At 42.6% G+C, this 27,713-nt stretch overlaps 1 protein-coding gene across 1 annotated transcript; it reads right to left on the bottom strand.

Moving 5' to 3' along the window:
* Positions 1–811: 811 nt before the first annotated feature.
* Positions 812–27,518, bottom strand: STOML3 (stomatin like 3). Its single transcript, XM_070800167.1, has 7 exons — positions 27,326–27,518; positions 13,202–13,305; positions 13,048–13,120; positions 7,762–7,844; positions 6,035–6,238; positions 4,190–4,324; positions 812–2,049 (listed from the first exon to the last, which is right to left on the bottom strand). The coding sequence occupies exons 1-7, from the start codon at positions 27,375–27,377 to the stop codon at positions 1,825–1,827; spliced, it is 876 nt and encodes a 291-aa protein (XP_070656268.1). The 5' UTR covers positions 27,378–27,518; the 3' UTR covers positions 812–1,824.
* Between the last annotated feature and the right edge of the window lie 195 nt (positions 27,519–27,713).

Raw genomic sequence — 27,713 nt, 5'->3', positions numbered from 1 at the left:
TTGACTCACTGGAAAAGACTCTGATGCTGGGAGGGATTGAGGGCAGGAGGAGAAGGGGATGACAGAGGATGAGATGGCTGGATAGCATCACTGACTCGATGGATGTGAGTCTGAGTGAACTCCGGGAGTTGGTGATGGACAGGGAGGCCTGGTGTGCTGCGATTCATGAGGTCGCAAAGAGTCGGACATGACTGAGTGACTGAACTGAACTGAACTGAACTGAGTCCCTGTGTGTTGAGGGGAGCATGCGGAGGAGATGTGAGTGGAGATGGGGGTAGGTGGAGGGGGAGAAAGTAAGTGTGGGTGTTACATGGGGAGTATGTGTAGAGTGTGAAAAGGAGTTTGAGTGTATGAGGATTTGTGTGCTCATGTGTGTGCAAGCTCTGAAGAGTCCTAGACACAGTGGAAAACTATAGTGAGCACCCAGACTTCTAGAACATAAAAGATTGGAATTGAAGGCAAAAAAGCAATGGAAGGGTTCCATCGCCTCCCCCACTCACCTCTCCCCAGGAAAACTCAATGATATTTAAGAGCAAGAACTTTGGAGGCAGATCTGATTTCCAGTCCCAATCTATCACTCACAGGCTAAGGGACTCTGCATAAGTCATTCAACTTTTTGACACCACTTTCTCCTTTATAATGTAAGAATACTTCTTAGCATCCATGCGGGATGGAACACAGTGTCACACACAGCAGACATTCAATAAAGGGTAACTTTAAAAAATTCTATCCTGTTGCTCAAAATGGCTCCCAAAAGAAAACTGCACCATGGCAACAAAATAATCTCCAAAAAAGCAATTTTTAAAATACATTCACATTCTATGGCGTCTTTATTTTTGAGGGGTTTGGGGGCATGGGTTAGAGAGGAAGAATCATTACAAGCAATCCTTGATGACTTGTGACTCTTGGGACTAAGGATAGATTGAAAACATGAAGTTCGCAGGCTACTGTTCCCCAGTGATTTCAAATAACACAGCCTTTTGCCAGCTTCTCACTTGTGAACAAATAAGCAGACTGGAGCCTGCAGGATCGCAGTGTCTTATCTCACCCTCTGACAAAGGTGCTGGGAGGCCGGGATTGGCCACAGTTCCAGGAGGAGGACACACAGCCAGGGAGCTGAGGGCAATCTGCCTGGAAGAGGGAGGTGGTGATAAATTTGCAGCCAGAAGCCTCAGTGCCTCTTTAGTCCTTAACATCAAAATCAATCATAATTTTAAGCATTCTGGGGATTTGTTGTCACAATTAGAAATTTAGCTAATAACTACTTTGGAATTACAAAGCAGATAGCTAGAACTGGAAAGTGAGCAAATAATCACTTTCTATTGATAAGGCAAATAGCTAGTATAAATGTGTTACTTTGTCGATTATCTAGAGTGCCAGGGGAATTTTCCCAACCCAGGGATTGAATCCAAGTCTCTTACATTGCAGGCAGATTCTTTACCATCTAAGCCACCGGGGAAGCCCTGCTTAACCTCATTAAAAAACAATTCTGAAATCGTAATCACGGTCACCCAAAGATCACCCCAGCTACAGCAAGAAAGTTCCTGTTCTAAGTCAGCGATGCCTACTTACTGATTATCCTAAGACTAATGCAAAGTTTTCTTTCCTTTCTTAAAAATAAAAGTAGCATACAGCCCTTCTTTTTTTTTCTTTTTTTCTTTCTTTCTTTTTTTTTTTGTAGCCTCTATGCCTTTTCCTGCTAATGCTGATCCAGCTGTAAAGTTACTCTGCTTGAATAGTGTTGACATTCTCAACACTTCTAAGTGCTGGGGTTGCCATAGGAACAGATATGTCTAAGTGATGGCCAGAGGCAGCAGGAGGACCTCAAGCTCTGTTGGGGACCTTCTTGTGGTTGTCGTAGGTGATGCCATCAATGCCCTCTAGCATATTTATGGGCAGAGGAAACACAATGGTGGAATTCTTCTCTGTGGCCACGGTGGCTAAGGTCTGCAGGTAACGCAGCTGGAGGGCTGCCGGGGACTCGGCCAGCACCATGGAGGCGGACTTCAGAGCTTTAGAAGCATTCATTTCTCCTTCCGCTGCAAGGACCTACACCAACAGAAAGAAAAGACTTTAGAAATAAGGTTCCCGATTGTGACTAGTGCTTGCTTTCTTTTTCTGGGTCTGCAATGATGTTTCTCTCCTAGCCCCCACTTGGCCACCCATGTTTCACCCATGTTTCGGCAAGGATTAGAGTTTCATATCCTTATGTGATTAGAGAAATTTGAGGAGGTTGCAGGAAACAGGGAGATAACTTACAAATTATGAGTCCCTACTTTTCATTCCAAACAAAAGCCCTGCCTTTAACCCAAACAAATACAGGTCCAGCCACCATAGTGGTGCTCTTGAATCTGTGCTCCCCATCTGCTGCTTTCATTTGCTGAGAAGTCTGAAATTCAAGGCTTCCAACTGGCTTTTTCTTCTGTGAGTTTCATTTATCACAGATTTTTAAAAAATTTTCATTCTGTTGCCAATTTTGTTTCATTTTTTAATTGGAGTATAATTGTGTTAGTTTCTGTGTACAAGGAAGTGAACCAGCGATATGTATTCATATATCCCCTCCTTTTGGACCTCCCTCCCACCAGACCCCCCATCCCACCATCTAGGTCATCACAGAGCACCGAGCTGAGCTCCCTGTGCTATGCACTAACAATGAAAGGTCAGAAAGAGAAATTAAGGAAACAATCCCATTTACCATTGCAACAAAAAGAATAAAATGCCTACCTACAGAGGGCAAAAGACCTGTACTCAGAAAACTTTAAAAAACACTCATGAAAGAAATCAAAGATAATACAAACAGATGGAGAGCTATACCATGTTCTTGGAGTGGTAGAATCAACACTGTGAAAATGACTATACTACTTAAAGCAATCTGCAGTTTCAATGCAGCCCCTAATAAACTACCAATGGCACTTTTCACAGAATTAGAACAAAAAAATTTCCAATTTTGTTTCCTTCTTACAGTGTAAGAATTGTTTCCAGTTCCACCTGCTCTTGATTACAAGCAGCAGCTAGTGCAGTCTGCAAACCCTCTTTGGAACCCTCCTAAGCACCCTGCACCTCCTCTGGTTCTCAAGCTGCCCAGGAATGACTTGGAACTCAACTCCCCCGTCGTGGGCACTCACTGCCCATGTGCAAAAGTGCCTCCCAAGTCCACCGCTTAGAAGCTGCTGGAGCTCAACAGAGAAGTCAGAGATAAGCAGAGGGAATCTTCCTGGACTCCCAAGTAAGATTCCAAAGAGGATAGTTGGAGGCTTCTAATCTCAACGGGTTTCTGATACTTCAGGAAATTCCTCTACACAGACAAGAAGGCTATGAATCCAATAGATTCAAGAACACTTGAGACCAAGTTGTGCTCATATTTTGTAACTCTAACCTGGATTGTAGGCACCTGGTCCTCTTAATCTAGTGTGTTCATTTAACATACTAGAGGGTTAACGCTCGAAAGACAGGCACCAGGTTGCTACATCAGAATTACCAGCTACATGAGAATGTAGGTTCCTGGGCCCACTGGAGCCTCTGCTTCACTGAGTCTGAGGTGAGACCTGGGGATTGGTGTTTGCCTTGCTCATGTCTCTCAAGGGGACCCACCTTGCTAAGTCACTGTGTATAATATAAATCTATATTTATATTATAATATTTTGCATTGGGGTAGAGATGATTAACGTGAGTTTGAACAAACTCCGTGAGACAGTGAAGGACAGGGAAGTCTGGCGTCGCAGAGTCCAGCACAACTGACTGACTAACTGAACGACAACAACATTGCTGATTAACAATGCTGTGACAGTTTCAGATGGACAGCAGAAGAACTCAGCCACACATATACATGTATCCGTTCTCCCCCAACTTCCCCTTCCATCCAGGCTGCCACATAACATTGAGCAGAGTTGCCTGTGCTCTACAGTAGGTCCTTGTTGGTTACCCATTTTCAATATAGCAGATGTACATGTTCATTTCAAACTCCCTTGATATGCCTTCCCCCATCCTTCCCCTCAAAGTTGCCCATGACCTTTTAATTCAGGAAGAAATTCTCGGTAAAACTTCTAAAAAAAAACAATAACAAAGGGAGGAAAAGAAGCAGCCTTCTTATTAAAATCATTGAGGAAGCCTGAGCTTCCATTCAAGCTCCATCCTCATGGGCTCCAGGGTGGGGGGCTCACCCTCCAGTACCGACTGGAGTCGCCCTTACCTTGGCCCTGGCTTCCCGGGTGGCCTCGGCCTCAGCGGCCATGGACCTCTGCAACTGCACGGGAATCCGGACGTCTTTGATTTCCACCCGGGCCACGCAGATCCCCCACAGCTCAGTGGCATCATCAAGTAAGGTCTGTTTCCAAGTCAAAAGAAAGAACATCAATCAGAATACAGGCAATGCGATAAAAGAGTCTGCTATATTTTACATATGCAAGAGAAACACTCTTCCTTTTCTCCTTTTGAATTTACAGCATTTGGAGTGAGACCATTTGGGAAGAAAATAGGAGTTCTTATCGCTGCCTTCCTGGAATTGAAGTAAATCCCAGGAAGGATTCAGAAACATAAGTTGGTATTTCTTTTAAGAGGTGGTTACTCAGCAGATGCACCCAAACCATTCCTAAAGAACATACACTGTTCATCTAGATTTGAGCAGATATCCCACATTTTCTTGTCACTGACACTAAGCAGGCAGCAATGGCATTTGTCCTGGTTCTGCCATTTACAGCTGTGAATCATCGGGCTCACTCCTTAACCTTTCTGATTCTCAGTCTTCATACCTATGACAGGTTTTCTTTCAGGATTGCCATGAGGTTTGGATAGAATACACATAAGATATCTATCATGGCCCAGCAATAATTCAATATATCTTAACATTATCACTGGGTACTTTTTGAGATACGCTTTTTCTTGCTCTGTTTAACCTCTGACCTGTGGCTCAGTTTTAAACAGGTAGCAAGACATACATGTTTTTTTAGGGCAGAAGAAGCCTAAAACCAAAGACATCCTCATCCTTTGTTAGAGCTTCAGACAACTGAAGATAACTTGCTGGTTATCCTGGAGGGGTAGGGATGAGAAAGAATGCCTCAAGAAATAGCGAGATTAGATGAATAGTTCTCCTAAAGCGTAAAGGGCAGAGATCTCCGTGCTACCAAATAGCAAGTGAGCCCTTGCTTTCCTGTGATCCCTGCAGAGAGCCGGGAGATGGGGAGAACTCCCAAGAAGCCACTGACCTGACTGTGATGGGGAAACATCTGAGTCATTGAACTTGTGAAGCTCTTAAAATGGCATGGAGCATTATCATGCAGAACTGATATTATCTTATAAAGCCTCAGAGACTTTGTGCTACCTTAGAGACTGGAGGAGAAGCCAAGAAGGACCAAAGATGAATTTCCCTCTTAGAGAAGGCAGGCTCAGAATAAAAACATAATTGATTCCAAAAACACAGAAATGTGATTGTCTATAATCTAGGGCTTCCCAGGTGGCACAGTGGTAAAGAATCTGCCTGCCAATGCAGGAGACACAAGAGATGCAGGTTCAATCCCTGGGTCAGGAAGTAGGAGTAGGAAATAGCAACCCATTCCAGTATTCTTGTCTGGAAAATTCCACAGAGGAGCCTGGTAGGCTACAGTCCATGGAGTTGGACAAGACTTAGCACACATACACACATATACATAATCTAGGGTGAACAAGAGGTGAGAGGGCTACCTGTTACATCCTCATCAATAGTATAACTACGATTACTATTCATATTTTTATTGACATTGGGAGCATGAAGTCAGCTTTCCTAGGAGGAAAAAGCTAAAGTGTATGATGTCAATTCAACATTTTGAGTTCCAAAAGCAATTCCAGTGGCTCCCTCTTCCCACCTACATATTTAAATCTGGACCTCATGATTGTTTAAAAAAAAAAAAGAAATGCTAAACTGAAGCCCATGTGTTAAGAGCAGCAGTGCACATGTGTGTGTGCACATGTGTGTGTGCACACATGGAGGAGGTGCTTTGAACTGCTGATATTTGATTATCACCGATAATTAAAATGAGTGGATTAACAATGCAGGCTTTACCTGGATGCTATGGGCGATCTCTTCTCGGCCAGCTAGGATCTGGGACAAGGTCCGTGTCCCTAAGACATTCCTCAGAGTGGTCTGAGCCAGCAGAAACGTGGCTTGATGGACATCGTTGACATTAGCCACCGCCGAGACGGCGCTATAGATCCTGTAATAGACCACTCCATCCACCTGAGTGGTCACAGAGTCTCTGGTGAGGATCTGGAGAGCAAGAACACGGAAAATCACATGCATGTGACTTTCACACAAAGAGTCAGACACGACTGAGCAACTGACCACAGAGACACATGACTTTCACAATGACCAAAACAGCGGCAGACTACCTCAGAGTCCACTCCACAGAAGAAGAGCGCTCATCACAACTCATGCCAGCATCACCAAAAATCTGCCCTGACTTGAATCTACTATCATCCTAATTAGTAACCAAATTCCTACATAGGTGTGATATGTACCTATCCCTGTAACTGCATCTTATGGAAGTCTCACATCCCCTACTCAGAGGTGAAGCAGGTGTTTCCACTTTAAAATGTAGACCCCTGCTGAAATTCTACCTTCTAAATAGAGGTAGAAAAGTCATTTCCCTGATACTTGAAATCTTTTCGGTTCTCAGTTTCATCAGTTTGATGAATAGCAATGCTTCTTAGAAAACATAGATGGCACCAGAGATCCGTGTTCTATATTCAGATAAAGAAAAACCAATTTAACTTTATAGAGGCTCTGCATTAGTTATTCTGAACTAACATGACAAGGGACTTCGGAAAAAATCAGATTTCTGGGCATACCACGAAATTAGACCCTAGAACTCCATTCTCCCACCTAGAGCTATTTACCATGGAGCCATAAAAAGCCGGTGACAGGTCCCTAGGCATCCCAAGGTCTCTTATGATTAGGGCTGAATTCTAAGGTAAGGACTCTGTAACTCCCGCCAGTGCTATGAAGACATCATGGCTGGGTCTTGATTCAGTTTTCTGGACCAGAGAGAGGAAAATTATCATTTACCCAAAGATGTTGATTGTTCTCTCTTCTAATCCCCTTTGCTCTTCCACACACTTTCTTTTCTCTCCCTGGATTGTTTTTGTTTATTAGAAAGTTGCATGACGATTAATAACTCTGTTTCTCTCCCCTGTCCCCCAGTCACTGGCTTGATTCATTCAGTTTCAGTACTTCAAGAACTGAAAAGCATTATTTGAAATCCAACTGCAGGTGAGCCCTGTGCCCTGGGTGTTCTTTCTCCATGCCCATCTCACATTGCTGGATCCAAACAGATAAACAATTTAGAGCAGAGGTGAGAGATACAGATGACACTAAAGCATTTCCTGAAAAGGTGATGAAAAGGATAATATCATAACCAGTGAGTGCCATCTACCAAACTACTTTCAGCTCCTTCTTAAAATCATTTATCAGACTCTCCCAAGCATCTGCTTGTCATTCTGCATCTCAGCTTCTCTACCTTCTGTATCCATTCTCTCTCTCCTTCCAGACTTTCTCCCACCCAATCATTCCACGTTTTCTAGCTTTGCAGCCCTTGCTCTTGGCTCCATTCTCATCTGGCAAAACAAGGCCCCAAGGTTTCAGGAGCCACCTAGGACTCCTCCAGCAGGTCTCTAAGAATTCAGTTCATCTTTCCCTTTATCGTTTGAAAACATATTATGAATTCTCAACTGTCCACGTAACAGGGAAGAGATTGGCTTTATTTCCAGAAACATATCTTTAGTCAGCATTACCTCCTGGGGAGGAATGTTGCAAGTAACGGTCCGGAGATCAACTTTGACAAACACATCTATGCAGGGCAAGATCAGAATCAGACCTGTGCAAAAGTAAATACAGTTTAAAATTTGACCAACTGAAAATAACTGCAATAGATTGTCTCCTAGATATACAGTACATTATTTTTGTGGGAGTATATCAGATGATCTTCAATAAGTAGATCTTTAACTTTGGGGTAATTATTTCCCCCTATCCCAAAGAAAGGCAATGCCAAAGAATGCTCAAGTTCAGTTCAGTTCAGTTCAGTCGCTCAGTCGTGTCCGACTCTTTGCGACCCCATGGATCGCAGCACGCCAGGCCTCCCTGTCCATCACCAACTCCCGGAGTTCACTCAAACTAACGTCCATCGAGTCGGTGATGCCATCCAGCCATCTTATCCTCTGTCGTCCCCTTTTCCTCCTGCCCTCAATCCCTCCCAGCATCAGGGTCTTTTCCAATGAGTCAACTCTTCACATGAGGTGGCCAAAGTACTGGAGTTTCAGCTTTAGCATCATTCCTTCCAGAATGGACTGGTTGGATCTCCTTACAGTCCAAGGGATTCTCAAGAGTCTTCTCCAATACCACAGTTCAAAATCATCAATTCTTCAGTGCTCAGTTTTCTTCACAGTCCAACTCTCACATCCAAATGTGACCACTGGAAAAACCATAGCCTTGACTAGACAGACCTCTGTTGGCAAAGTAATGTCTCTGCTTTTGAATATGCTATCTAGGTTGGTCATAACTTTCCTTCCAAGGAGTAAGCGTCTTTTAATTTCATGGCTGCAGTCACCATCTGTAGTGATTTTGGAGCCCAAAAAAATAAAGTCTGACACTGAATGCTCAAACTACCACACAATTGCACTCATCTCACACGCTAGTTAAGTAATGCTCAAAATTCTCCAAGCCAGGCTTCAGCAATACGTGAACCGTGAACTTCCAGATGTTCAAGCTGGTTTTAGAAAAGGCAGAGGAACCAGAGATCAAATTGCCAACATCCGCTGGATCATGGAAAAAGCAAGAGATATCCAGAAAAACATCTATTTCTGCTTTATTGACTATGCCAAAGCCTTTGACTGTGTGGATCACAATAAACTGTGGGAAATTCTGAAAGAGATGGGAATACCAGACCATCTGACCTGCCTCTTGAGAAACCTATATGCAGGTCAGGAAGCAACAGTTTTAGAACTGGACATGGAACAACAGACTGGTTCCAAATAGGAAAAGGAGTACGTCAAGGCTGTATATTGTCACTCCGCTTGTTTAACTTCTATGCAGAGTACACCATGACAAATGCTGGGCTGGAAGAAGCACAAGCTGGAATCAAGATTGCTGGCAGAAATGTCAATAGCCTCAGATATGCAGATGACACCACCCTTATGGCAGAAAGTGAAGAGGAACTCAAAAGCCTCTTGATGAAAGTGAAAGAGGAGAGCGAAAAAGTTGGCTTAAAGCTCAACATTCAGAAAACGAAGATCATGGCATCCGGTCCCATCACTTCATGGCAAATAGATGGGAAAAGAGTGGAAACAGTGTCAGACTTTATTTTTTGGGGCTCCAAAATCACTGCAGATGGTGATTGCAGCCATGAAATTAAAAGACGCTTACTCCTTGGAAGGAAAGTTATGACCAACCTAGATAGCATATTAAAAAACAGAGATGTTATTTTGCCAGCACAGGTTCATCTAGTCAAGGCTATAGTTTTTCCTGTGGTCATGTATGGATGTGAGAGTTGGACTGTGAAGAAAGCTGAGTGCAGAAGAATTGATGCTTTTGAACTGTGGTATTGGAGAGGACTCTTGAGAGTCCCTTGGACTGTAAGGAGATCCAACCAGTCCATCCTAAAGAAGATCAGTCCTGGGTGTTCATTGGAAGGACTGATGCTAAAGCTGAAATTCCAGTACTTTGGCCACCTCATGCGAAGAGTTGACTCATTGGAAAAGACCCTGATGCTGGGAGGGATTGGGGGCAGGAGGAAAAGGGGACGACAGAGGATGAGATGGCTGGATGGCATCACCGACTCGATGGACATGAGTTTGAGTGAACTCCAGGAGTTGGTGATGGATAGGGAGGCCTGGCGTGCTGGGATTCATGGGGTCACAAAGAGTCAGACATGACTGAGCGACTGAATTGAACTGACCTGATGAGTTAAGGACTAAAGGAAAGTGATTCCCTAGAAATTAAAATCTTTTGTTAAGAAGCTAAAGATTCTTGGCATATAATTTTGATTTATTTCAATATTTTTTCTATGGACCATTTTTTAAAGTCCTTATTGAATTTGTGACAATATAGCTTCTGTTTTATGTTTTGGTTTTTCTTGGCTGAGAGGCCTGTGGGATCTTAACTCCCCAACCGGGGATCAAACCCACACCCCTGCAGTGAAAGTACAGAGTCTTAACCACTGGACCACCAGGGAAGCCCTAACATTTAATTATTAGATATTCTTCAAGAGGGACGGGACTTATGTATACCTGTGGCTGATTCATGCTGATGGCAGAAAGCAATACAATATTATAAACCAATTATCCTCCAATTGAAATTAAAAATTAAAAAACATTGGACCTACTTCTATTCAAGTATTGAGTTAGACATTTATTTATAAGAATATTTTGGAAATTGGTTTTTCCCTGGGTTAAAGGTATCTGTACAAAGATTCAAGCACAGACTTTAGGCCTTGAATATCAATGTCTGTCCACATTCTCATTTATATTCTTCAGGACTGAAGGAATGTTAGCATTAAAATCTTCCCAGGATTTCAGTGTCCCTAAAACTAATGTGTTACAACATTTACAGTTTCTCTGTAACTGTGTTCTAGCTTATATACAACAACTTTCCTCAATTGTGAATACTCTTACTTCTCTCTGAGCTGTCAAGTATTAGACTGGGGAGCAGGGAGGGCTGAGGACACTGCTTTGAGGATTCCATGATGCCTTAACTTTGCTCTGGTGAAGCTTCTCTACAGCAAGAGTGACCAAGACTAGAACCACAAGCATGTCAGCACGATGGGGATGCCCATCCTTTTCCATTTACCGAAAAGATTCTGTTTTTGTTTTCAAAGAAGAAACAAGTTTTTGCATTGAGTACCTTGCAAAGGGCTAGTAGCATCAACAGAAAACACTGCTAAGGTGCTTTCTTTCTTTTGGTCTCTAAGCCCTTCTGAGGTAAGGATTACTTCCTAATTTACTCCCTTTTTGGGTGCTAAGTCACCGGTTAAAATCATGGCCCTTAGAACTAGTCAGAGGTAAGTCCCAGCCCTATTGGTTACTAGCTTGTGACCTAGAAACATTCATCTAATTTTTCTGAGCTCCAGTCACCCAATTCCTATAAGATGATAGTGAAGATTAAGCATGATTAGGGCTTCCCTGGTGGCTCAGATGGCAAAAGAATCTGCCTGCAATATGGGAGACCTGGGTTCAACCCTTGGGTCAGGAAGATCCCCCAGAGAAGGGAATGGCAACCCTTTCCAGTATTCATGCCTGAGAAATCCCATGGACCGAGGAGCCTGGCCGGCTACAGTCCATGGGATGGAAAAGAGTCAGATACAAATGAGCGACCAGTACACACACAACATGATAACGCAATAAAATGCTAAACATAGTGCCCTGGTAGCTCAGTGGTAAAGAATCCACCTGTCAATGAAGGAGACACAGATGTGATCCCTGGTCCAGGAAGATCCCACAGGCCACGGGGCAACTAAGCCCATGCACCACAACTCTTGAGCCTGTGCTCTGGAGCCCGGGAGCTGCAACTCCTGAAGCCTGCATGCCCTAGAGCCCTGCTCCACCATGAGAAGCCACTGAAATGAGAAATCCGCACACCGCAATTAGAGAGTAGCCCCCGCTCACCACAGCTAAAGAAAAGCCCACACAGCAAGGAGGATGCAGAAGAAACACAAATAAAAATAAATAAATAAAATTATTAAAAAAAAATCATAGTGCCAGGCATGTATTAAGTTCTCAAGAAGTAGTAACTCCTGTTATGAATACTTTTATTATTAAAGAATAGTTTACGATTTACAGAAGTGAAGAGGTTCTCTGTTAGCAATTTGGCCTGTTTCCCTCTGGCTCTTGTGACATTCTGAGGTAACTCCTCAGCCCCAGAGACGTGTATGACGAGATTTGTTACCCTGGGACATTTAGTGGTGAACTCTTCTGGGAAAATTCATTTAGAAGAGACTTTTCTCCAGAGTCCTTCAAGCTGTGGTTATTCCACCTATTTCAAACCCAATTTTTTTTCTAAGTTATAACCTTGGCTCCACCAGGTGAAACATGACTAGAAAGGGTTTACCTTTGCTCTGTAATTCCTCAGTTGGATAATCCCATCACCACTATTTGGATGAACTCATAAAAATACCCATTAACAAGCATTTCTTGCTTTCTTTCCCTTAGGTTCCTTATTAGACAATGCACAGGGTCTTCACTGAAGCATGTAATTTAAGCATGTGAGATCTAGCTCCCTGACCAGGGATTGAACTCAGGTCCTCTGCACTGGGAGCTCAGAGACTTAGCCACTGGACCACCAGTGTGAAAGTGTTAGTCGCTCAGTCATGCCTGACTCTTTGCAACCCCATAGACTGCAGCCCACCAGGCTCCTCTGTCCATGGGATTTTCCGGGCAAGGATACTGGAGTGGTTTGCCATTTCCTTCTCCAGGGGATCGTCCCGACCCAGGGATCAAACCTGAGCCTCCTGCACTGCAGGTAGATTCTTTACAGACTGAGCTACCAGGGAAGCCCTAGTATTCTGGCCTAGAGAATTCCATGGACTGTATAGTCCATGGGGGTCACAGAGTCAGACACGACTGTGTGACTTTCACTTTCACTTGACCACAAGGTAAGTCTATATTAGACAAGTAGGATCATACTACTTGAAATGGCCAAGTCTCTGTAACAAGCTTCTCCTTTTGAAGTTTCTCATATGTTTAAAAATGTAACAGACACCTGAGTGCCTGCTTTAGTACATGGCCAAGTGCAGAGCACACAGAATGAATAAGGAAGTTCCCCAGAGACTCCACAATATAGTTGAACAGAGAATGGTTTTACTTAAATACATCTTATTAGGGGGCAGACAACAGACGTTACTAGAGAGGTGTAGCAAATAACCATTTTCCTCCATGTGCCTTTTAAGTTACTATTTGAATAGACTCTTCTTTCAAGAATATTAGAATCTGTCCTATGAAATTGCCATTTCGGTGAGTTGAAAACAAACATTAGCAATGTCACAGAGTTCAAGTAAACCTGATGATAGTTCAACAAAACCAGTGTTATACCTGGCCCCTTGGCTTTGTCAGCTTGGATGCGTCCCAGTCGGAATACAACAGCACGTTCATACTCCTTAATGATCTAAGAGATGAAGGGAGAGCATTTAGTGTTAATGGTTCATCAACTCACACAGAGAGACCAATCTGTTTCCCAGGGTATTACCTTCAAGCACATCCATATGGAGATCGGGAAGGTAATGACCATCAGCAGGAAAGAAAGGAAAAGCAGGATCCAGCCACATACACCAAGCCCTTTATTCTTGATGCCTAGGTAACGGGAAGGAGGCAAGCCTGTAACTGACATGGTTCTTAGGAAAGCGATTCAGTGGCATGCATGAAGAAACCATCCAGGGAGCTGGCCAAGCTGGAATGGGGCTGAGGAAGCAACCTGAATCCACACACACTCTTGATGGCAGTAATACCACACACACACACACACACACACACACAGAAAATATTCCTTCAGGTTTTTAGATGAAGATGGACCTGTCCCTTCCAAGACACATCTCATAGCAATCAATAATAATAATAACCATAGCATTTACATAGGGCTGCCATGGTTTATTACTCTCAAAACACATAAAACCACCCACATAAACATCACCAGGGTGCCATCTTAAAAGACAGATTCCTGAGGACTTCCCCGGTGGTCCAGGGTACAGGTCCAGCCTGCATGTCTCATGGTGCAGTCAAAAGTAATAAAAATGGAATAAATAAATAAAAGACAGATTCCCAGGGCCTCAGAATTCCCCAGGTGAAATCAAGACAACCTCTGAGGCAGATAGGTAGGTACTATTATCCCAAAGGAGACCTTGTAGCACAAGGAAAAACATTTTCAAGAGTGCTTACATTTGAGTTTCTATGAGAGTCTTTAACTCCCTAGGGCTGTGGTCTCAGAAAAACCACTCAATCTTTCTGAGCCTCAATTTCTTCATCTGTAGGGTGGGGGCAGATATTACCTACCTTGAAGAACTTGATGAGGACTAAATGGGATTGTTTACATAAGGCATCTAACCCATACATTAGTATCTACCTTCATGTTTGTGCATAGTCGCTCAGTCATGTCCAACTCTTCATGACCTTTTGAACTATAGCCCACCAGGCTCCTCTGCCCGTGGGATTTTTCAGGCAAGAACACTGGAGTAGGTTGCCATTTTTCTTCTCCAGGGGATCTTTCCGACCCAGGGACTGAACCTGTGTCACCTGTATTTCAAGCTGATTTACCTGCTGAGCCATCAGGAAAGGCCCTATATCTATCTTAGTAAATGTCTATTACTACCATTGTCCCTACGTTACAGATTGATGAATATTACAGAGACTTGTCAGGCACTGATATTTGATAATTTTGTTTTTTCATAGAATTTTGTTACATCAGCTCACTACATTCAGTGTCTTTTTGCTAATCACATACTACCACAGCAGGGGCATTTTAGCTTAATATCACCTAGGAAGAGATAGAACTAAATTCAAATCATATTTCAGCCACTTAAAGCTTTATAGCTTTAATCACATCAATTACATAATTTCTCAAGTACTATGATTCTTGTTTGTAAAGCATCCAGGTCTGGTAGATCCCTGTACTTTAGAATTATTTATATTCACTATTTCACCTTGTTTTAAATCCTTACTGCTTCTTGTTCTCTTCTCCTTGACAAACAACCACACCCTCACCCCTAACTTCCTCTGATTAATTCCACATTCCACACAGGCACTGGAACTAATAATACTTGCTGGTATCTCCACTCAGATGATCCACATACACCTTATGCTACCTTTGTCTCAATGATTGCCTTAACCATCCATACTGTTGTCCAGGCCAACCACAGAAGACACTAAGCCTCACTGATACCATCTCAAATTCATCCTCACTTATCCATTTTACTGCTACCAGTGCTTTGACAAACATGCATTTATGAATATTTACAAGGATCCTTAAAAGCTGGCTTAAAACTCAACATTCAAAAAACGAAGATCATGGCATTCAATCCCATTACCTCACGGCAAATAGACGGCGAAACAATGGAAACAGTGAGAGACTTTATTTTCTTGGGCTCCATAATCACTGCAGATGATAACTGCAGCCATGAAATTAAAAGATGCTTGCTCCTTGGAAGAAAAGCTATGACCAACCTGGACAACACATTAAAAAACAGAGACATTACCAACAAAGGTCCGTCTAGTCAGAGCTATGGTTTTTCCCAGTAGTCATACATGCATGTGAGAGTTGAACTATAAAGAAAGCTAAGGACTGAAGAATTGATGCTTTTGAACTGTGGTGTTGGAGAAAACTCTTGAGTGTACCTTGGACTTCAAGAAGGTCAAACCAGTCCATCCTAAAGGAAATCAGTCCTAAATATTCATTGGAAGGACTGATGCTGAAGCTGAAGCTCCAATGCTTTGGCTACCTGATGGGAAGAACTGACTCACTGGAAAAAACCCTGATGCTGGGAAAGATTGAAGGCGGGAGGAGAAGGGGACAACAGAGGATGAGATGGTTGGATGGCATCATTGACTCGATGGACATGAGTTTGAGCTAGCTTCAGGAGTTGGTGGTGGACAGGGAGGCCTGGTGTGTTGTAGTCCATGGGGTCGCAAAGAGTCGGACATGACTGAGCAACTGAACTGAGACAAGATCCTAGGATTTTGCTCTTAGAGATAATGCTGTGAGGAGTCCTAATGTGTATCTTTGTGGACTTGTGTAGGAGAATTCCCAGCAGTGGAAGTGTTAGGTCAAGGGGATTAGTATTTACAATTTTGATAGATGGTAAGTGCCCTTGAAAGAGTTTGTACCCTGTGCCTATTCCCACACACCCTGTCCTCACCATTTATTTTCAGTCTTTTCAGTTGCTGCATTCTAATAAATGAAAAGCATCTAAGTTTCAGATACATATTTCATGTGAAAAACTTCTGAGTGCAAATATTCTTTAATAGGCTTTAAATGCACATAAAGATCTACTCCATAACAATAAGGGTTTACCTGCGTATATCAAAGTTTAAATTTCCAATATATCACCTTCCGAAACTTTGGACCACATCGGGTAGATCATACTATTATGTATGATCTACTATTATGTATGGTAGATCATACTATTATGTATCTGATCTACATACATACTATTATGTATGGTAGATCATACTATTATGTATCTGATCATACAATAGTAGATCAGACTATTATTATGCAGGATAAAATGCCATTTTGTGCCTTCTCATAGAATCTTTGTTGTTTTATTTATTAGCATTTTAAAGTTATTACTAATGACAGACCTTGTATATGTACATTCTCATTAATAAAAAATCCAAGAAATATGAATAAAACTGGAGTCCCCCAACCATCCTCTCCTCAGTCCACTTAGTTTGGTATATGTCCTTAGAGACCGATTGCTGTGTATTTACATACTTGTATCTACAGTTAGAAAACCCTGGTTTTGATTTGTAGATTTTGTGAGAAATGGCATCACACTGTTTCTACTTTTTTTTTTAAACTGAATATTGTTGTTCAATTTTTAAGTCATGTCTGACCCCATGGACTGTAGCATGCCAGGCTTCCCTGTCCTTCACTATATCCCGGAGTTTGCTCAAATTCATGTCCGTTGGTTGGTGAAGCTATCTAACCATCTCATCCTCTGCCCTCCTCTTCTCCGTTTGCCTTCAAAATATATTCACTGAATACATTTTGGAGATATTTCCATGGCACTACATCTGGATCTACCTTATTCTTCTTCATTGTTGCCTCATATATTAAATGTGTGACTCAAAAAAAAAAAGTTTTATTTAGCTGTTCTCCTATTGATGGATATTATGGTTACTGGCAATTTTGCTTTTACAAACAAGGCTGCAATAACCTTGCTTGGACACGACTCTCCCAGATGATTCGCACTTTGCTGGCATCTTGAGGAAAGCTTTGAGAACGCAGCACAGTCCTTGCCCCTTTGGTGTGTTTTCGCCCTGCTGACACTGTCACAGTTGGTGCTCAGAAACCTAGGGGTGTTGGGGGCTGTGACTTTATACTACCACACGCATAGGGAGCTGGGACTCCAACAAGGACCTCAGCTACACTTTATGCCGTGAGCAAGCCCTTTGCTGTGCTTAGTCGTTCAGTTGTATCCAACTCTTTGCGATCCCATGGGTTGTAGCCTGCCAGGCTTCTCTGTCCATGGGATTTCCCAGGCAAGAATACTGGAGTGGGTTGCCATGCCCTCCTCCAGGGTATTTTCCTAACCCAGGGATCTAACCCAGGTCTCCCACATTGCAGGCTAATTCTTTACCGTCTGAGCCACCAGGGAAGCCCAAGCAAGCCCTAGACACGTCCAGACTCTACAGCCTTAACACCAAGCTGCAATAGAAAGTGCTGGTCACGGAGAAAACTGCCCTGACCTCCATGAGCTCCGCCGCAGTCCCTAGCATCATTACCTGCGAGCGTGGCTCTGTTAAGTACTAAATGTGCCGAGAGAGAGGCCAGAGATGAGGACATGATTAGGACATGATTAATCTTCCAAGATTTACACCTGAGCATTAGAATTACCCAGGCCGCTGCCCCAGGAGGATCAGTGGAGCCTGGGGTGTCATTAGCTGCTGTTAAAGTGGGGCTGTCGCCGTCCCCTCAAGGCTGTGCAGCTCAGCGTTGTGAGCACAGCAACTCTGGGGGAGCACCAAGCTGCTTTTGCAGCCTCCTGCAGAACCAGCCTTCTTCCTCCCCACCTCCCCCACAGCTAAAACCAGGACGCTGTGCTGAGAAGTGGATTTGAGGATTACAATTCCAATTCAAAGGAATACTGAGATTGTATTATAAAGGCTCTTCATACATCTCCCATACCCACCCTTTACCTTATCCTACACAAGGATCCTTCCAGAGCCATTCCCTTGAGGGGGTGGTGGAAAGAAAAGGGGCCATATCCTCTCTGATCATCTCCTGCTTTAGCCATCTGTTCATCTCCTGCTTTATCCTAATATGTGGAGGGGTGTTTCCTCTGGGTAATTGTCAGTTCAGTTCAGTTCAGTCACTCAGCCATGTCCTACTCTTTGCGACCCCATGAACCGCAGCATGCCAGGCCTCCCTGTCCATCACAAACTCCCAGAGTTTACCCAAACTTATGTCCATTGAGTCAGTGATGCCATCCAACTGCGTAATTGTCCCCATACCATGAAGTTGCCATCGTATTACTCCCTGGTGGAGAACTGGACTTTGCTGGGGGCAGCAAATTGACCCGGATTTCTCCTTCATCCGTCTAACAGATATTTTACCAGCTTGGGGTTTCCATGATGGCTCAGACGGTAAAGAAGTTGCCTGCAAGGCAGGAGACCTGGGTTCAATCCCTGGGTCAGAAAGATCCCCTGGAGAAGGGAATGGCAACCCACTCCAGTGTTCTTGCCTGGGAAATTCCTTGGACAGACGAGCCTGGCTACAGTCCATGGGGTTGCAAAGAATCGGACATGACTGACTAACTCTTCACTTTTTTCACTTTTTAGCAGTTATATGTCAGGTACGCGGTGCTAGAGCTGCAGATGCAAGAGAATAAAATGGGGAACTTTCCAATAAGAGTTCACATCTAACAGGGAAATCGACAACAGGACAGTGTGATAACAGGGTCCTGGCTCTGCTGCACTTCCCTCTCAGATACGCACAGCTGGTGAAGTAAGTGGGGATGAAGCACAGCACAGTGTCTGGTGAACATCTTCCCCTCGATTGGCGAAACAAAAGATGAGCCATACGGCACAGACACCAGAGTCCCAGCACTGCTGACTCTGGGGAGAAGGACTCTGGGACTTTAGTTGGAAGGGATTTAGGGATAACTGAGGCCAACTCTTCATTTTGCAGCCAGAAAGCATCCTGGTTAGCACTGTCACCATCACCTTAATCTCTGTTTAAGTAAAATGGTACCCGCAAGTTCTACAATCTTTGGCAGTGAGGCAAAACCAAGCTTCAAGTTGTAGGTGCATGCCTCTGGGGCTTTGTTCCTGGAGCTTAGATGCAGCCCATAGCACCAGAGGAGACTTAAATACTCTCCAGGACTAAGTGTAAACACTCAGGGCAAGATGTTAACTCCTATGAGGTTAGGAAGTAGGGAAGGAACATTCTAGATCACTAACCCCACTTAGATGGCATTATAAGTAGAAACAAATTTTAGGAAATCAAATAGTTTAGATGACTTGCTTGCTTATTTCCCAATTTTGTCTTGATCTGCTGCTGCTGCTACTGTTAAGTCACTTCAGTCGAGATCAGTACTATATACAATTCAAGCCCACAGATATGTGTTACTATACATAGTCAATTCCTCTCTAAGCAGAAATAGCCATTTAGGTAATGACATTGTTTAAAAACACCAAAACAATGATGTACAGTATACATCAGGGAAATGAAAACCACAATTAGATAATAATACACAGTTTCCAGAATGGCAAACAATTAAAGACTGATAATGCCACATTTTCAGAGAAGGCGATGGCACCCCACTCCAGTACTCTTGCCTGGAAAATCCCATGGATGGAGGAGCCTGGTGGGCTTTAGTCCACAGGGTCGCGAAGAGTCAGACACGACTGAGCGACTTCACTTTCGCATTTTACTTTCCCGCATTGGAGAAGGAAATGGCAACCCACTCCAATGTTCTTGCCTGGAGAATCCCAGGGACAGGGAAGCCTGGTGGGCTGCCGTCTATGGGGTCGCACAGAGTCGGACACGACTGAAGCGACTTAGCAGCAGCAGCAGCAGCAACACCACATTTTATCAAGGTTGTGGGGCAATTGGAGGTTTCATAGATGCAAATTGATAAAATCACCTTGAAAAACTATTTGAAAGTATCTATTAAAGCCAAATACACACTTACTTTATGACTTAGTATTCAACTTTTTAGTAATATCTCAGAGAAATGAAGGCTGATTATGGAGAAAAGCATATTCATGAATGTTGATTGCAATTTTATTCATAAAATCCAAGAAACAAAGAACTATCCAGACCCATCAACAGTAGAATGAACAAAGTTGTTTTATGTTCATATAAAAGATTACTCAGGAAAAAAGACAAAAGCTATACTCCTATAGCATTCAAAATATGAATTCAAAATATTCAAAATATGAATGAATCTCATAGACAAAACATTGGGCAAAATAAGCTAGACATAAGAGTACATACTTTCTGATTCCATGTATAAGAATACATGAGCTTCCCTGGTGGTTTGGCGGTAAAGAATCTGCCTGCCAGGGCAGGATGTACAGGTTTGATCCCTGGGTCAGGAAGATCCCCTAGAGAAGGAAATGGCAACCCACTCCAGTATTCTTACCTGGGAAATCCCACGGACAGAGGAGCCTGGCGGGCTACAATCCATGGGGTCTCAAAAGAGTCAGACTCAACTTAGCAATTAAACAACAACAACATAAGAATACATACTGCATGATCTCGTATTGTATCATTTAATTCAAGAAAAGGCAAAACTAATCTATTATGTTTGAAGTCAGAGTAGACTGTCTCTGGGTAGTGGAGTTTGGGCAGTTGAGTATTATCTGGGAAGAGATGAGAGAGCTTTTCAGGGTGCTGGAAATGTTCCGTATCTTGATCTGGGTGGTGATTACATAGACTTACACATATTGAGCCTGTGGGAATGAAAACCAGCCAGCAAAGAGAAAAGCAAAGGCTATTTATTCAGAATTTGCTATCACAAGCAGAGACTAAAAGGTAGGCAGAGGAGTGGGAAAGCTTTATAGTGGGGAAAAATGGAAGGCTCCAGGTGTGCCTTGATTGGAGGCTGTCACCCTGGTGAAGTTATGCGTGGACAAACTAGAGGCAGAGCATCCTATGTGATGGTCTAGGAGAACCATCACAGAGGAGTGCCGTGTGGTTTTCTTCCGTTGATCCTAAGTTGCAATCAGAGAGCAGGAGAGCTGTCAGTTATTAATCAAGCCCTGGCCACTGGGGGTTGATTGTTACAGAAGTAATTGTTCAGCTTCCTGAACTGTTGTCAGAGATAACAATCTGACTCCCTGCAAATCTGCCATCTAGCAGGCTGGCTTCCTGGGCTGGTTATTATAGATGAAGGGTTGGTTTTCTGGGCTGGTTGCTGCAGGTTGGTGGTCAGAGTCCTATTTTTAGATACGCTCCAGCCTTTTGTCTGTTTGTGTATTCAGTCTCTCAAGCCAAGGGTTTAAGACTTATGCACTGTACCCATGGGCAGGATAGTACTGAGGATGGAAAGCTCACTGCTTGCTCTGCAAACTCAGAAAAAAAAGAGGATGGAGAAAATGGAAGAGCTTTAGCACAACCAGCCTGTGGGCAGTGCTTACAGGGATGGAAACTGTAGGTCCCAGGTCCCGTGACCCTGCGTTCTAAATGAGACACTGCACATGAAAGCTAGATGACGCCTTCCAAGTTACTCAGCCTGTTGGGGTCTTAGTTTCCTTCTCTGTTAGCACAATTATAGCTAGCCTTGAGGATTAAATAAATTACATGTAAAGGAATTAATAGTACTTCCCCAGTGGCTTAGTGGTAAATGATCTGCCTGGAGTGAAAGAGACACAGGAGATGTGGGTTCGATCCCTGGGTTGGGAAGATGCCTTGGAGGAGGACCTAGCAACCCACTCTGGTATTCTTGCCTGAAAAATCCCATGGACAGAGGAGCCTGGCAGGCTCCAGTCCATGGGGTTGCAGAGTCGGACACCACTGAAGTGACTGAGCACACAACACACACAAAGAAATCATTGATCTCATTAGGAAGCCCCCTAGTGAGCTAGGCCACTGCCTAGGAATTTCCTCAAGTTTTGAACATTTCCTTCAGCTTGATGAACCTTTAAAGAGATTCTTCTTGACTCAAGGCCCCTGATTTCCCTTTTCCATGAGCACTTCCTTTAGAACATTTATCCTTGTAAATTCTTTCTCTGCCCCTTTGAGATGTAAGCCTTTTTCAAAACCTCTTGCCGGTTTTTGCAATCTGGGACTATCTATCTCAAGGACCTGGGAGACCTTCTCTTGAAACGCAACTGCTAAGAAGACAGCACCCGTCACTCCCAGTCTCTGTGGGCGGTAGGAGACTGACTTCAGTAGACACTGCGCTGCAAGTTGTAAAATATACTGCCCGTCATAAAGATGTGGGAAATTTATTAGCAAACCAAACCCAGATGGTCTATGACCACCCTGCAAAGTCATTCATACTTTTCCACTAGTGCACTGCAGCCTTTAAAAACCCCACACCCTGGGGAATTTCCCAGTGGTCTAATGGATAAGACTGGGCAATTTCACTTCCCGGGCCTGAGTTCCATCTGTGGTTGGGGAACTAAGATCCCGCAAGCCAAACAACAACAACCAAAATTTTATAAAAACAAACAAGAAACACCCTACACCTCTTTGTTTTGGTGGTGCTGGTTCAGATTGAGTTTTGACCTCCTCTCTCCTCGACGGCAATAGGCTTGAGTAAGGTTTTCCTTTTTTGCCTATTTAATTTTGTCCAGGTCAGTGCGTGCTTTGACAACTGACATTTGTTTTCTTTTTCTTCCCCCAAACTTTAAACTTTTTATTTTGTATTGGGGTATAGTCATCTAACAATGTTGTGGTAGTTTCAGGCAAACAGTGAAGGGACTCAGCCATCCATATACGTGTATCCATATTTTTCTTAATTTATTTATTTTTACCATACAATTCTAAATATCAGCTGTGGATATTCTGGCCCATCCAGTGGATGGCTCCTCTCCATGTGCAAAAACTATATTTTAAAAGAGGACATACAATAAAACCCTAACTCCTACAGGTTTCTACCTCCTAAAAAGTGGCTTGGTCACTGACTCTGTAATTTCTTTCAGACCACTTTTAGAACCTTAAGAAAGAGAAGGAGAGAGAGAGACAGAGAGACACTGAGAAAGACAACCAGATCTTTGCTGTAAAACTGCCAAATCAGTGTAGGTGATGATTTAATCATCATCGCTAGTCCTTAGGGCTATAAAATTCCATAACCCCAAGAGTTTTCTAAACTGAGATTTACATCTCAACTACAGACAGGAACTTCATGACACATTTATATTAATACTAAGTTTCTTTTTAACCATTTGGTCTTTTAAAGAAAGAGTTAAGATGTATTTTGAAATGGAATATTAAAAAAGGTGTAAAAATAATGTTTTTAGTACTGTGCACACTCCCTTTCAGCCCAAGAACGTAAGTGTTGCCAACACAAAGCCCCACTCACGTGCCCCTCTTTATATAACCTTCTCCCACCCCAGGCAGCCTGGCCCACAGCCTCCTACGGGACTCCATCCATCGCCATCGGTCAAACGCAGTAGCCACTCCCACGCCTGGCATTCAGAGACCAGGCTTGACACATGGGCTCTTAGAGCATCTTCGATCTAGTTTTTCAAGTAGCAGTGCCTTCTCTTCTCACTTCTGTTTTTTTTCTTTTGGGGGATGGAGTTGGTTGTTTATCGGTTTTTGTTTGTTTTAGTTTTGTGACCTTGCTGCGCAACACGTGGGCTTTCAGTTCCTGGATGAGGGATCGAACCCACACCCCCTGCATTAGAAGTGCAGAGTCTTAACCACTGGATCTCCAGGGAGCTCCCAGTCTCTCTTACTTCTGGATCTAGGTGACTAGATCACACGCTAACAGCACATAAACATCCCCTTTGGTAGAGAAAACACCAAAGTCCTCACTTGTTCTTGTGCTTTATGTGGGCTTCTGTGTTCCCTAGACCCCCTGCACACCCTACTTTCTCCTTTCTCTCATTTTCTTTTCTAGGAAGACTTTCCAATCGTACCTTCACCTCCAGGGGCTCCTCTTCTGAGTTTCTACAACACCGCCTACCATCACTTTTCATAGTACATTGTAATTTTTAGTTAACTTTCCTGTGAATTTTTACTGCTCTGAGAGTAGGCATTTTATTTTGACATCTCCATCTCCTGAAACACAGTGGTTTCTGGATTCATTCATTGAATGAATGAAGTTGGCGGTGCTCTCAACACTTTGGACTATCAAAAATGATGTTCAGCAACAGGATGGATAGATGTATTGATATGTTTGAAGTTTCTTGTTTGGAAATAATGATCCATCAGAGAAGATTCTGTTTGCTCTCAAGAGAGTCAATTAACCTGAGAACAACAGGTCCTCAAGTTTTCGCCTTCATAGGTGTTATCTCTCAACTCCCACCATTATAGGAAGAAAATAAAGAGAAAACATTTTCCTTAAAATCATTCTCATCTCTCCCTTTCCTTTTCTGTCTGAAATAACTACCCATAATAAATACAATTACTTTGTCCTTAAGATTTATGCCCAAACATTCTCATGATAGTGTTATTTATAAGAGCAGTAAATCAAAACACCCTGAAAAAAAAAGAAAAACACCCTGAAAGTACAATGGAGGGATAATTAAGTGAACCATGACATCTCGCCAAAAAACCATAAAAAATTTTTAAGTTACAAAAACATGAAAAAATTGCTATGTGTGTAAGTCACTCAGTCATGTCCGACTCTGCGACCCCATGGACTTAGTCTGCCAGACTCCTCTGTCCATGGAATTCTCCAGGCAAGAATACTGGAGTGGGTTGCCATTCCCTTCTCCAGGGGATCTTCACAACCCCGGGATCGAACCTGGGTCTCCGGCATTGCAGGCGGATTCTTTACCATCTGAGCCACCAGGGAAGCTGAAAATTGCTGTGGTATATTGTTAAAAGAAAAAAATCGTAAGATGTAAAATTATATGGACAGTATAATCCTTGTTAGTAAAATAGTATGATTAGAAAAAATATTGGATGAGGACTTCCTGGTGGTCCAGTGGTTAAGACTTCACCTTCCAATGCTGGGAGCAGGGAGAGCTAAAATCCCACATGCCTTGTGGGCAAAAAAACCAAAACATAAAACAGAAGCAGTATTGTAACAAAATCAATAAAAGCTTTAAAAATGGTCCACATTAAAAAAACAACAATAACTATATTGGATGAAAATTAACCAAAATATTAACAGTGGTTAATTCTGAGTGTTGGAAGTATGACTGGTTTATACTGCTCAGAATTTTCTTATTTTTTGCTACCATTATAATTTTAAAAAGCACTTTAAAAATAAAAATCTACCCATCTGCATGGTAAGTCTCTTCAGTCATGTCTGACTATGTGCAACCCTATGGACTGTAGCCTGCCAGGCTCCTCTGTCCATGGGACTCTCTATGCAAAAAAACTACTCAAGTCAAGTGAAAAAAAGTCTTGTGTATTTTTAGAACAGGAAAGACCAGATGCTTCTTGCTGGGTGGGGAATAAAATGTATGTGGAATAAAAACAATCACTTTCTCTGGGCCTGGCAAAGAGTGTTACAAATTCTTTCCCCTTTTCTGTTTGCTTCTGATCCTGAGGAGATATAGCCAGTAAAACAGAGTCTCAGCAACTTCCTGGCCCTTTCTCTAGTGAAACAAGGATTTTAAGTGCCGAACATAAAATCTAAAGTGAAACCCAACAGGTAAACACTATCTTTTCATCACCTGCAATTTGTCTGTCCTCCTCCCTTTTTCTCTCAAATATCCACACAGATTGTTGTATCAAGAACTTTTTTTCCTTAAGGAAAAATGCAGAATTGCTAAATTTAAGAAACCAAATTTAAATTAAATCACTCAAAATGTGATCTTAATCTGGCAACCTCACTAGTTTAGGAATTTACTTGGAGGCAAACTTCTAATTCCATCTCAGACTCAGAAGGTCTGAGAAGGATGAAAACTTCTAGAGGTGAGGACCAGATCTGTGTTTTAAAAACAATCCCCAGGAAGATTCTTTTGCATGTTGACGTTGAGAAGAATTTCTAAGATGGAGATGACCGAGATGCCAATTAACTTCACTTTACCTCTTAAAGAAAAACAAGAAAGAAAAAAAGGAAGGGGTAGGGTTTTCTGTCCAAGGCTAATGAGAAGTGCTAATGAGGTCCCTGGGTGGGGAGGGAAAGCCCTAGTTTATAGCATTCTGTACATTCTGATTTATCCTTGTGACGTCACGGAACTTGGAGTCAGGAAGAAATGTACCCTTGGGGCTTTCGAAATTTGGTCCAAGCCTGAGGCACATTCTGCAGAGGGCTCCTACTGGGGGTGATAACTAGGAATCAGTTATTCATTTAATTCTCCCAACATTGTGTGTGGAATTTCCTACACAGCTTGAAAGACCAAATGGTGTTGTTTTCTCAATGTGTCCAAGATGGAGGAGGGCAAGGGCAAACACATGCCACACGTCTCAGAGAAGGACCGACATCGCACCTCATAAACTGCCTAGAGCACGTGAAGTCAGAAGTTGTGTATAAGCCCTACTTCTGTTTGTTCTGTGATAGGGCAGGTTGTTCCTTGTAGTCAAAAATCAAAACCAAGTAGACCCACGAACGCTTTAAAATATTTCACTGGTGATACAGCTTCAGCCGTGCCCTTTATCCAGTTGATGTCTTAACCTGTTAAGTGGAAGCTAAAAAGTCTCATGAAACTTCTTAAAAAAATAATCCAGGTTCACTGGAAGAGTGGTCCCACATGCACCTTCCAAATGATGTCCGTGGTCTTCAATCTATCTGTGTTGTTAGATCTACTTCAAGAGAAAAGTCTCTTTTCCAATTCAGGTAGGTATCTCTAAATGTATATTTTCTTTTTTACAAAATGATCATACCGAATGTGTCCCGCATTTCTAACTGGTGTCATGAAGCACAGGTTACTTGTATAGAGCACAGGTTAGGACTTACACACACACACACACACACATACACACACATATACCAACATCATCACCATCATCACCATAACCATTTTCTGAACCTCCAAGTTTTCAAACTCTCGAAGGCTCAGTTTTCTCCACCATAAAATGAAGTTATAAAAGAATCTACTTTAGAAATATCCTAAGATTTAAAATAATGCAAGCAATATGCTCCGCAATACAGAACATTAGTATTCAAGCTACACTTCATATTTACAGGCTGTTCTATTTTCCTCAACTTGAGAGATCAGTATATCAGACATGGTGCAGCTCAAACCAACTTTTCTATTTAATCAAACCATCATCAAATGATATTTAAGAATGAATAAATTTTAGCCTGCTCAACATAACTTTGCTAGCTAATGCCAAAAAATGAATATAAAGATAAACACAAATTCTCTCTAACACTTAAGAAAAAGGGCAAGTCATAGACTGGTCTTCAAGAAGCAAATAAAAACCACAATATGCCATGACTTCAAAATTCTGGGCTCTAAATGAAATTGAAGCCAATTTCAATATGCATTAATCCACCTCGTGCTCACTCTCTGCAATGATACAACTCCCATTTTGTGTAATATACATAAAATAAACTTAAGGCAGGAAAAATGAACTTACCCACTAAGTTCTCTTTATCCAGCTTCTCTGGAGAGGACGCCCCGGGATCCATCTCATTCTTGAGAAGCTTTTATTCTTGGCAAATTTTCATGGGTTTGGAGCCAGACCTAGGCTCCAGGAAGCACCCAAATGTGCTTGAGAGAAGAAAGAGCAGAGAGGCAGAGTGAGAGAGTGAAAGAAGTTCCTCTTCTTTCGTGAGCACCCTAAGGATTAGTTACCCTGGTGAAGGAAGTCTGTTCACATAAACAAAACAATCTCCTTCCTGAGTTCAGACTGCCACTGTTCATAGAGAAAATTCAAAGGTATGTGTAGGACCTTCTGATTGTGCTGCTTCTTGTAGATTATCCCCATGTAGTTGTCTGTATCATTGATATAAAACACATCTATA

Source organism: Bos indicus, chromosome 12, assembly GCF_029378745.1.
Source record: "Bos indicus isolate NIAB-ARS_2022 breed Sahiwal x Tharparkar chromosome 12, NIAB-ARS_B.indTharparkar_mat_pri_1.0, whole genome shotgun sequence".
NCBI lineage: Eukaryota > Metazoa > Chordata > Mammalia > Artiodactyla > Bovidae > Bos > Bos indicus.
This window is presented reverse-complemented; position numbering and strand designations above follow the sequence as displayed.